The 12,584-nt window shown below is 35.7% G+C and overlaps 2 protein-coding genes across 3 annotated transcripts; one reads left to right on the top strand and one right to left on the bottom strand.

Moving 5' to 3' along the window:
• Positions 1-214: 214 nt before the first annotated feature.
• On the top strand, positions 215-4,009 carry LOC133788424 (protein DEHYDRATION-INDUCED 19 homolog 3-like). Its single transcript, XM_062225903.1, has 6 exons — positions 215-638; positions 1,290-1,521; positions 1,972-2,114; positions 2,415-2,492; positions 2,983-3,242; positions 3,655-4,009. The coding sequence occupies exons 2-6, from the start codon at positions 1,446-1,448 to the stop codon at positions 3,761-3,763; spliced, it is 666 nt and encodes a 221-aa protein (XP_062081887.1). The 5' UTR covers positions 215-638; positions 1,290-1,445; the 3' UTR covers positions 3,764-4,009.
• Positions 4,010-4,266: 257 nt separating this feature from the next.
• LOC133788423 (uncharacterized) lies at positions 4,267-12,018 on the bottom strand. 2 transcript variants are annotated; one of them, XM_062225901.1, is made up of 10 exons: positions 11,554-12,018; positions 10,273-10,549; positions 9,206-9,295; positions 8,859-8,933; positions 8,582-8,659; positions 8,427-8,492; positions 8,238-8,318; positions 6,033-7,550; positions 4,994-5,924; positions 4,267-4,801 (listed from the first exon to the last, which is right to left on the bottom strand). In XM_062225901.1, exons 1-10 carry the CDS (start codon positions 11,745-11,747, stop codon positions 4,545-4,547), a joined length of 3,567 nt encoding a protein of 1,188 aa, XP_062081885.1. In that variant the 5' UTR covers positions 11,748-12,018; the 3' UTR covers positions 4,267-4,544. The 2 variants fall into 2 exon arrangements, with proteins under 2 accessions (XP_062081885.1, XP_062081886.1); XM_062225902.1 differs by lacking the exon at positions 8,238-8,318.
• Positions 12,019-12,584: the final 566 nt, after the last annotated feature.

Genomic DNA, 12,584 nt, shown 5'->3' on the forward strand with positions numbered 1-12,584 from the left:
CGTGTAGCCTTGCTTCTTCAAAAATAAAAATAGAGGTGGACCAGTGAGTCAGTCATTCATACGTATATTTTTATTAATTAAAGGGTTGGTTGTCTTGACTGTTCATTTTGGACGCTTCTGATATCAACCTACATTTTGGGTCCCAACCCAATTCCAATCACATCATTTTTTTTATTTTCCCCAAAACAAAAAAACAAAATTATTTATTATGTTTCCTTTTTTTTTTTATTGTATAGAAGTGAGAGAGTAATTGATTAAATTTTTGTAAATTTCACATAGATCGTCATCGTCTTCCTCATCATCTAGCTAACCCCTCTTCAAGCTCAAACCCTAGGCCAATCCCCTTCTTCCTACTGCTACTGCTGCTGCTGCTACTCCGCCCTCTCTTTCGAGCTATATTTCTCACCATCATCTTCGTCGTCTTCATCCCCAATTGGTTGGTAGGGTTTCTGAATCTGAGATCAGAGGTTAGTGAATCGCCTGAGTCGCATCCTTTGAAGATCTATCTCTCTCGACATCTTCATTTTTTTCTCTCGACTTCGCGAAGCCTCGCCGCCAACCAGGTGCCAGACTCTCCTTTGCACATCTCTCGCCCTCTCCTCGTAGATCTCTCCGCCAGGCGCCGACTCCAACCGCTGGTAGTGTTTCTTTCTTAGTGTGTGTTTTTTACAATTCTTGACACATATGTTATTGTTTGATTTTTAAGCATGTTTTGTAACACAAAATCTAGTTTTTATTTGTTGGCTCTTCTTAAAGAATGATTTTCTGGTGGTATATGTATATGTTGATCCGCCCATGATACTAATTACCAAAGTAGTAAAGCCCCAGCTAAAAGATATATTCTTGGATGAATATTTTTTTGTTACCGATTTTGGAAAAAACCTCTAGACTATGCATAGTTTGTTTTGGGACTATGAAGTAAGTTAAAAGGCTGCCTTATCTACATGAGAGAGTACCATTGTTGATGTATTTTGACGATCAAGCATATGAGTATTTATTTATGTGTATCTATCTGGCTGTCCGCTAACAGCTAATGGGGTAGAAATTTACTTGCATTATGTTTTTACACTCCTCTGATAGTGATTCAAATAAAGTAATTTTCTTTACTCAATAGGGTAGCGTTAAGACATTTATTTTAATGTTTTAAGAACACATTTAAAAGTTGAATTTTTGTTGTGACTTTGTGGGATTGTCGAGAATTTATTTTATTTTTCACTGTTGCTGTTGTGTCGTTTATCAAGTGATTCTGGCTTAACGTTAGTAGAATATTTTTGGTTTTTGTTTTAAAGGAGAACAGGGAGCCTACCAAAGGAAGAAAATGTCACCCTTGGACTTTAGCTGGTAGGGTTTTTTAAGTTTGAGATCAGAGGTTAGTAAGTTGTGCTTTCGAAAGAGAAAAAGAAGAAGAAGACCACAAATAAGTGCTTGCATTTCAAGAATTAATCATGGACAGTGATTCGTGGAGTGCTCGACTTTCTTCTGCATCTAAGCGATATCAATCAGCTCTTCAATCACGATCTGGTCAGCACAATTAACCCCTTTTTATTCTGTTAACAATAGTTTTGTGTTTGGTAACCGAGAAAGAAAAAGAAAAGTATTTTGTTTGATCCATTTCATGGGTTGATGTAATGACACTTGTTCATTGAGGTTAATGCTAGTTTTTTGGATTAAAGGAGCTCTTTCCTTTTTTGAATCTGGTTTTAATTTGTAATAATTGCAATTAATAAGTGGGATATCATGGTTTCACTTGATATCTCCAAAATTTGGTTTAGTGAATCAAATTTTGTGGACTGCCGTAGTCCGTCCCCGTCCCGTCTCCCCACCCACACACACACACAACAACAAACAGTAGGAGTCCTGAATTTTTCATTTTCTGAGTTTCTTTGTTAGTGTTTATCTCTGTTGGGCTTCTTTTGTGTTAACAGAATTTTTAGAATTTCCACCAACTGAGATTTATTTCGTTGGTTACAGATATGTTTATGGGGTTTGAAGAAATTGATGGGGATGATGACATAAGGGAGGAGTTTCCATGCCCATTCTGCTCAGAATATTTTGATATTGTTGGATTATGTTGCCATATTGATGAAGAGCATCCAGTTGAGGCAAAAAATGGGGTATGTCTCTTTTCCCTGTCTGTTAGTTGTCTATATTTTTTTGTGCTGCGATAAAATATTTCTTTTTAGTCGTTATTATGAGATTTCTGGTTACTCGTGTATCTTTTTCTTATTGGTTTATAAAGGGTGCTTTACGAAATATGTTTATCATTTATTTTCTTTGAGCAATAAAACCCTTAGTCAACTCCGAGAAAAGGTTTATGCTATTTTTTTTAATGGAGCTCATGCCCTAACCCGCAAGTCTTAATTACATGCTCACTGAAGCTTTCTCATTCGTGATTTGATGTCATTTGTCTGCAGGTATGTCCGGTTTGTGCTATGAGGGTTGGGGTAGATATGGTAGCGCACATAACTCTACAACATGGAAACATTTTCAAGATATCCTTATCTTAAAACTTGCTATGGTACTTATGATTTTGTTACTCTTTTTGCAAATTGAAATTTGTATTCTAATGCAAGTAGAATTGCCTTTAAAATCTACATTTATTTTCTTGAATCTTGATATTATATAATATGGAGTCTAATAAATATGCATAACTGGACTTTAGCTCTGGTAATTTGTGATATAAGATTTTTTTTCCCTCATGCTTCTGAAAAGTAGAGATACTATTCTTTTACTCTCTTCTTTCCCTCTTCTTCAGTCTACCTTAACTATTATTCACTTTCTTTTACTTCCTTTTGAAAGATGAGTTAGCTTGATAAGCATCTGATTTTTTGCTCCATTAATATAGTTCTTCTCTACCATTTAGACTTTCTTCCTAGTCCGCAAACCAAATGAACAGTTCTTCATTTTGTCCAATGGTCACCATATCTTTGTTTAAAAGTATGATGGTGTTATAGTACTTTGAATTCCTTTACCAGTACTTACATGCAGCGCAAGAGGAAGACAAGAAAAGGTGGATCTCACTCAACAACGCTATCTTTGTTGAGGAAAGAGCTTCGGGAAGGAAATTTACAATCCCTTTTCGGGGGCTCATCTTGTATAGTGTCATCGTCAAATGTTGCACCCGATCCATTGTTATCGTCGTTTATCTTGCCCATGGCTGATGATTTTGGCAGTGTTCAACCCCCCTTTTTGTCTGAAACAAGCTCAGCAAAGAAAAGTTATGTTGAGAATGTAACAGAACGGTATGTTAATTAAGTCATTAACTATTTGTTTATTATCTTCCCTTGATGTGTCCTAATATGCTATCATTGGAAATTCAATTTATTGATGGGTCTCAGTAAGCCAGTTTCTTTCATGTTGCATTGCAGAAAAATAAACCAGTATGAGAAAAATACTGCCCTTCTCTACTTATTACATCTGATTTGATAAATTCAAAAGACTTGTGTGATTTTTGTTGTTCGCAAAAGCCACAATCTTAGCCACCATCATACTTTGTGAAAGTACATTTTTGTGAGGAGATATTGATGTTGTGAATAAATAATTCTTTGATGGTTTGTTTTCTTTTAACTGCCGTTTAATAAATTTTTAGTTCACCCATAAATTACTAGTTAGCAAAACTAGGTCTAATTCTTTGGGGTTTTTTTTTGGTGACAGAAAGGTGCAGCCAGCTCCTCTTTCGGTTAAGGACAAGGAAGAGAAGGCAAAAAGATGTCAGTTTGTTCAAGGGATGTTGTTGTCCACCATTCTTGACGATGGCTTATGAAGTTCATAATGGTTGCTCCAGCACCGGAATGAAACTCTCACAGCCAACTACACTGCAACTTATGATATGCTTGTAGTGTATGTCACGTTTTTTATATATATATATATATAAATATTATATAAAAGAAAAAAAAGCAAGAGTGGAATAAGTTCTAGGGATGAGTGTAATTTATGTGCCTTCTGAACTTAAGTTTCTAGGCGTGAACAAACTCCCGGTATTTATGTATTGTTTCCAGCTTATTATCAAGTTAAAATAGAAGAAAAATAATTTCCTTCCAGACTCTGCACGGTGTTTTTTTTATTTTTGGCTACTAAAATGCGCATGCCAATAGATCTCAAAATCATCGTTGATGATGAAAACTTTTAATATGAAGAGTCGTTAACTTTATGACAAAACTCTGTTTTAAATTGTTAATTTTTTATTTCTCATATAAGAAATTCAATAGAATCATTCAAAAAGAGAGAACGACAGAATTCTGATCAGCAACTCACAGCTTCTCCCTCTTCTAGTTACCTTGGAAAACAGATGTCTGAACTCTGGCTATAAAATGTGTTACATGGTAGGTTATCAAATTCAACAAGTTTAAATAAAGGGTATAAGAATTCATCCTATCTAAACAATTACAGGACTTGGTCCATTAAGAATAGGGATGTTCATGTTCAATGTAAGTGGGGGATTAATTCTATAAACATAGTTAATAAATTATTGTATAAACCTCTAACCCAAAGAAGAAGATGAAGAGAAAAAAATAATGTCCAAAAGGACACCCTTCCATCAATTTTTAAAGTCCTAAACTCAACCATTGTTCAGACAATTTTGTATCCAGGATCTTCTTCACTACGTCCCCTACAAAAGAATCGAAACATGTGGAGCAGCAACCTCTCATTAGACTTGCTTTGCCACCTGCCATTAATTCTATGTGGCCACAGATGGGTGGTGGGGGCACAGCAACAACCTCGTTGCTCCTGTACTCGAGCTCACATGCTGCTAAAATGGTGTGTGTTGAACTCCTAGCTATGTCCTTAAACGTACCTTGGGCTGAATCAAAAACAACAAAGCCCCAATGAGCTTTTCTATTGCATACCAACTAGGAAGTTAATTAAAAAAACTATAATGTACTTTGATAATGAAACCACAAACACCCATATGAGGCTAAAATGGCAAATGCAAACTTCACATACACCCTAAACTTATATGATGTCATATTATCAAAATGCATAATGAACATACCTAAATTAGTGTCACGTGACAGGTTCTTTAAATGGTTTTTGACCATTGACTGCAGCTGTTCCTTTGCATTGTGAAGATCACCATTCTCTCTGTCATAACCATCGTTTGGTCTATTGCTGCACTGTTGGGACTGCTCATAACCTGATAGTGAATTCTGCTCTGCAAGTCCAGGCCACAATGTCCCATTGGCAGATACAGTGGTTGGTTCCTGCCCCGTTTGCCTTCTTAATTGGTTTATTCTTGGAGACGGAAGATAAGTATCTTGCACTGTGGGGGACAAATTTTCACGTAATCTTTCCTGAAAGAATGCATGATATGATACTCCCATGTCTTGTGTACTTGCACGTTGAATTGTTGGTAATCTTCCTCTATCAACTGGAGAATTTAAATCATTGACCAAAGGAACACCTGAGTTCCCTTCAGCCCTATCATACACATGGTTCATTCTATTCACAGAAAGCAGCTGTTGGATATGGCGGTGTATCAACCTTCTTCCTGATAATGTTGGTGCCCCATTTCGGGATAATGGGGAAGATGCTTGGAATCCTCTGAAGTGATATCTAGGAGATGATAGATTCCCAACTCCTTGTGAAGAAACTGAATTAAGGTCTAAGCCTTCATTAATGTAATTTGTGATGGGTGATGGTCTATTAATATTAGACAAGGTGCTGGCTGCTGCTAACTGATCAGATAAACGACTTTGAGCAAGGGAACTTGAGGATCCAAGAGCAACAGGTCGGCAACCTTCACAATACCAATTACCTTCAGGTACTTCCCTCCCAAGGCCAACGCAATAGGTGTGCGCTGGTGAATCGCAGAGATCACACAGTAACATGAGGCCATCATCCCCACCTTCATGGCATTCAGTACAAATTACATTCTCATAGGGATCAAGATAGCTCCTGAGTTCTTCCTCGGACGGTTGATATACCTGTATAATTCAATGAACTAATTCAGTTTAAACTAGATATTGTTAATCCCACATCAATGAAAGGTAATATTCAATAGGAGGTGCTAATATGAGAAAGTAATGTTTAACCTGATCACGCTCGGGTACTGATATCACCACCTCTCTCAAATCAACTCCTGCCGCATATCTTGCAGGCTTACTAATTGTAGCAAACCTCTGCTTGCACAAAGGACAACGAGATTCCACTTTTGCCCATTCGATGATGCAGGTAAAACAGAAATAATGAGTGCAGCAATTTAAGGTTCCCCTCACTTTTCTTTTATCTTCCTCTGAAAGGCAAATTCCACATACCTGCTTTACAACTTCAGCTTTTACTTCCTCTACCTTTTCCTTACCCTTCCTTCCGGTAGATTTTCTTTCCAGTGGCAGAACCACATTCTCCACAATTTTATCACTCACCATCACGGATGAGCTTCTCAAATTATTTTTTCCACAAAACTCCCTAGCTTCTCTCACTTGCTCTCTCTCTTCCTCAGATATGGTGTATTCATAATCAGAAGAGCCAGAGGACGCAAAATCTGAATCTGAGGGAAAAACAAAGCGCCTCCTTTTCCGACCCTTTTTTATTGCACTTGTCTCTCTCAAAACAAAGTCATTGTCTACAAAATCTCCATCATCATCATCATCATCACATCTTACATTCCTTTTAAACCCGCATTTCCTTTTTACCTTCCTTCGTAATGGCCTCTTTGAAACCATGGATTTCCTCCTCCTTTTCTGACCCTTTAAAGGAACCTTTTTCCGCAACACACGCTTGCGTGGTTTTGCATTATTCTTCTTCTTTATCACCCTTGATTCTTCTTCCTCTGAACAATCATCATCATCTGGTGTAAATTCCTCGTCGTCGTCGTCATCATCATTATTGGGTGTAAATTCCTCATCATCGTCGTCGTCATCATTGTCATCCTCTTCTTTGTAAGTAACCCTTCTCCTCTTTTGTGATGGTTTAACCCCCTTTTTTGGCCTACCTGAGAAATTGGTCTGCACTTTTGATCTAATTCTCTTTTTGACCTCTTCCACATCTTCATCCTCCTCCTCCTCTTCCTCTTCCTCCTCTTCTTCCTCTTCTTCTTCTTCTTCTTCTTCATTATTGGGTGTGAATTCCTCATCGTCGTCATCATCATCTTCTTCTTTGTAAGTAACTCTTCTCCTCTTCTGTGATGGCTTGACCCAAATTTTTCGCATACCTGAGAAACTGCTCTGCACTTTTGATCTAATTCTCTTCTTGGCATCTTCCATATCTTCATTCTCATCCTCTTCTTCTTCTGCTTCTTCTTTTTCCTCATCTTCCTCTTCTACAATAAATCTTCTAGGGCGGCTTCTAGAGCGGCTTCTGGATTTTGATCTGCCAACATTATTCACTCTTTTCACTTCCCTTTCCTCTTCCTCCTTTTCCTCAACAAAATTATCATCTTCTGATGCAAATTCATCCACTAAAAAGGGATAATCCTCATCTGAGTTACCAGAGACTTCATTATCCTCATCTGAGACAACGTAATCCTCATCTGAATCATCAGAACCTTTGTCCATCACTGGAGCTCTCTTTCTTAATTTACGTTTGCTACTGACCTTCCCACCCCTAACCATCTGTTTCTCACAAAGAAAACAAGTAGTAGTCAAAATTAACGTATCAATTTCCAAGAAAACTCATATATATATATATAAATAGTCAAAATTAACGTATCAATTTCCATTAAAACTTAAATATTAATGGACAAAATTAACGTTTCAATTTCTATTAAAACTCATAAATGTAAACATTACTGGATTCACCAACCCAAATCCGCATATCAAATCTAATTCTTATTTCTGAAACTTTTAAAAAAAAAATGAAATAGCAGATTTTGAGGTTCCCCATGTTTGTTTTTGAGGCTCTAATTACATAGGTTAAGACAAGACCGTCAAAATTGATGTGCAAATAATTCGCTAATCAATCATTTCCTACAGTGTTTCATTATTATTATTTAAAAAAGAAACACACATTTCTTTTTCTAAAAATTAAATTACAAAACTTATAGGAAATACAATACAAATACATTTTATTTTTTAACATCCCCGATACTCATCAGTCTTTGTAGAGTTTCAATTTGTTTCAAATTCACATAACAAGCAATCTTCAAAGAAACTTTTTTTGAAAACAAGACTATATTTTCAAAAAATTTACCCCTTGGAGATCAAATAAATCTAAAATCGAAAAGCCTAGAAATGGAAAGCGAAGATCACACATTTAAATACAAATATATTGCCATTTCAAAAATTATTCAACAAAAAGACCTTTTTTAGTTGCTTGAGACCCTCCTCGACTGTTGTTGCAACATTCTGAATGTTGTAGTCTATCCTATCAATAACAGTACCCTGTTTGAGGAGAGAAATTCAATTGATGACGAGGAATTTCTGTTTGAAAATAGTATGCAATGTTTTCTTGAAAAAATAAGTGTTTTAAAGTTAATGGGGGTATCTAACCTGGTCTATCACAAGTACTGACAGATCCTTCATAATCTGAGCAAGCTCATTTACAGATTCTACCACCTGTAAACAAGGCAAAAAGAGTAGCCAATTATGACAGAAGCACTAGATCAGTGTCAATGAAAACACTTAGTGCAGAGAAGTTCACTTGCCCGTTGGATCTCTCGCTTTCTTTCTACTGAGAATACCTCACTCTTTTTAAGTTTTGCAAGCTGATGCTCATCGAACACCTGTCCACACATTTGTATCACTAATAACTTTCAACTCAAATAAAACATGGATTTAAAAAATATCAGTTATCCAGTCAGTATACTCAGAGATAGAGCAACAGATATTGACTTTGTCAATGGAATCTGATCCCCATATTTGAAATGGTTAACAAGATCTGAAAGAAATATAAACAAATAAAGAAAAAAATATCCAGCATACCATGTAATCCAAATCTTCATCTTCCACTCTAGATCTACTTCCATTTAGATTCATATCTATATATACTTCATCACCCTACATCAAAAAGAATGCAGCATACTTTGTGAGCTTTGAAAGCGATTTACAATTCAGTAATTCTTAACAATAAGAGAAAAAATCACCATATTTTAAATGCAGGAGCATGTATACGTGACTCATTTAATTGTTTTTAGTACATGACGAACAATTCCATGCTAAAAAGATCATACATAAACTTCGGTAACATGCAACGGCCATGGTCAATGCATGTTAAACCATAGCTCTTATATAATCATATACATAGATAAATACAAAAATTATTTACTGACCTCTTTTTGCCAACTGAGGCACTTTAAATAAGCAGACTGTTTCTTTCTTAACTCCACTGAGAGGTTCTTGAGATCAGTAGCAAGAGAGCGCTGCAGACGAAACATGCACACAAAACCATAGTCCAGCTTCATCACACTATCCTCTTAATTTCAGATAATCTGATTTGATTTTATGTGTTTACATCACAGTCAAACAAATGTGAATTTCCAACAGCTGCTAGATGTTAGGTACATATATAACACGGCCTCTGTTTAATTTCTCACCACTATTGAGGAAGGAAAAGATAAAGAAACAGTGTTTACAAGTACGCAAAATGAGTGAAGAATAATGAAAAAATCTCTAGAGCACTTTCAACTAACCAAAGTATCTAAAATTATTCAACAACCTCTTGATATATTATGTAGTTATAAAGGTAAGTCTGACTCTTAATAATAGCTTTTCTCTTGATGATAGTGTAACTAGGGCTACGAGTCCTTATTGAAAATTAGTTTGTTAGAGATTCAAAGATGCCAATAACTAAAGCGGGCACAGTTTTGTTTAATGTTAAATTAGACAAGTTGGCCCTAAATAATTAACTTAATTAAAACAACCATAAAACGAAACAAACTCTAAGAACCTTGCAAGCTACTGATGACATGATAAGACCAAAAGCTCTAAAAGCAGGTATACATTCATGCTAGTGGCCATGGTAGCATTTTGAACAGTGTGAAAAAAGAAATAGCAAAGGACAAGCAATAATATATCCAAGTATTGTTGAGGGGCACCCTATGGTGCCCAACACTATTTTGTGTCATTCCGCTATTGGTGCAATTCAATATTAGGTCCACATATTATATTTTATTTTATATTAAAATATGTGGACCCGATGTTAATTTGCACTAATCATAATATAGGGTGTTGAGCACCGTAGGGTGCCAAATAGCAATGCTCTAATATTTTGGGCTTTATAAAGCATACAGAATAACCTCCACAAAATATAAAATTGAGAGGCAAAGAAATATCAATATTGTTCTGCAGAAACTAATTAATCAAATTGAATTGCTCAAAGATTGAAACAAAGCCATACCTGCACATTTTTTCTAACATTTGAATCTTCAGATGGCCCAGCTGCAGAAAGTCTTTGTAGTCTCTTCTCTGTTTTTCTTATCAAACCAATTATCTCTTGTGTAAGGGCTTCAATTAAGTGTTGATCTTCTTTACCACCTCTTAAAGATGGCATTAAGGCCTTTGCATGGGCATTTGTTAGCTCAGCCACTTTCACGTGCGCATGTTGCACATTTGCTGATATTTCTTCAGATACATCTACCCAAGCTGGAGGTGGACCAACAGCGAATGCACCCCTACTGCAGTGATAAAAACATAAATCCCCCCATGAAAGGAATTCCTCAATTTAAAGCAACATGTACTTGTATTGTGTTTTTCAATAATCCAGTCAATACTTATATATAGGAAATATTATCAGTCAAGTTCACACATCAATCTCCAACTCAGCATCTGGCACCTGACTATACTGATGCAGAAAGGGTTTCTACAAGCTACAATTGACTTGAAATCAAATCGGTGGCCTTTAGTACAAACTATTTGGCTCCTATTCAATTGATGAAATTTTTTCGTATAAGAATTAAATGACCCATGACCAGTGACGGGAAAAGTTCCAAATGAGATTTTCCGGCTGCCATTGGACATGTGGGTTATTAAATTGAATTGTTTGAATGATCATTGAAATACTATAAGGGTTTAAAATCTAATGCACCACTCCCAACATCAATTGTCCCATGTTCTACAATCTTGGGCATGCATAGCAAAACAACAGAACTGACCAAAATTGAACATAGATACTACAGGAAAACAAGTTCTACCAAATTTTCGACTTTTTTTGCTTTTCCCTTTTACATTTTCCATTTATTCATGTATTAAATTAGAAATCAAGTCTTAACGAGTCTGTACTTAGTGAAATTGGGAAGAGAAACACAATGCTTTCTACTTGTCAATGCTTCATTTTTTTCATCGATCAGTAAACGTGCCCATAAATACTGTATGATATTTAACCAACAAGTAACTCCATAGATTTTAATTCTTCCAAAAACCTAACTAAATTTCGAATTCGTGTTCCTTTTAAATGAAAAAAAAAAAGTTTAAAGACCCATAATCATTAAGCAGAATTGAGTTCAAACACGTTTTGCTCCCTTTAATTTCACAAAGTGAAGTTTTAATTCTTCTAATTCTCTAAAATTGTCTCTATCGTCAGCCACACAGAATAATTTACTTGCATTACATTTAATAATTTCTACAGAAAATAAACAAAATCTTCCACGAATTGGAGAGAAAAAGTGAAAGAGAACGAGACCTTGAATTACCCGGATCGTCAGTACTGATCGGAGCATAAGACCGATTCGGATTCAGGAGCGACGTATTCGTCAACTCAGTCACCTGTCCGCCACCGCCGGAACTCGTAGAAGCCGATGAGCTCGTCGGAGCTCGGACGCTCTTCGAAGCATCCCTGTACTTCCTGAACAACAAGGTTCGATTCCTCGTCGCCATGTATTTTGATTGGAATCAGATTCAAAGTCCGAAAACAAACAAAAACAAAAAGTTATGGATCAGACGAAGAAAACAATCTCGATTCAGGTCTCGCCATGATGGATCGAGGTAACAAGAGAAAGTGGAGAACTTCACGTGATCAGCCGCGGGTATCGGAGAATGTCACAGTACGGACGGTGGTCACGTTCTCCGGCAAGTTGGAAATGTCCAAACGAAAAAAAAATTGGGAGAATTTTCGAAACTTTTATTTGAGGTTTAAGTTAGTTGAAAACTTGAGGTTGGGTCTCTCCCTAGCTTATGCTGTAAAAACGATTAAAAATCGGGGTCAATTTGTAAATTTCAATATTAATATTGGTCCCATGTTTAAATACGGTTGATGAGAAAGGAAAAAAAATTAAAAAATCGTAAATAATAAAAATTAATTTTTTTATCTCTTCTGTATAAAATAGAAAATGTATACATAAATATAAAATAAAAAGTGTATATATAAAAAAATTATTGTTTATGACCCTTTAACATAATATTTTAAATATTTAACTGCAACGCTTCTTAATTGTCTATCTCTATTAAAATACTAATTTTAATAATAACTTCATAGATTAGATAATCTAAATGAAAATATAACGGTCTTTTATTTAAAATAGATGCAGAGTTTGGATTCAATATTCAAAACAAAAGAGAATTTGATGCAATCTTAAAAATAAATAAGTACATCCCACTGATGGAATTAACATAATGAAAGACTTTAAGACTTTAAGGCATTATAGCGTTCTCGATCGTTTTTTCGTTCAATGGCTCCCCGCAGCATACATATATACTTATGGGAAACTGACTCAG

Source organism: Humulus lupulus, chromosome 7 (assembly GCF_963169125.1).
Source record: "Humulus lupulus chromosome 7, drHumLupu1.1, whole genome shotgun sequence".
Lineage (NCBI taxonomy): Eukaryota > Viridiplantae > Streptophyta > Magnoliopsida > Rosales > Cannabaceae > Humulus > Humulus lupulus.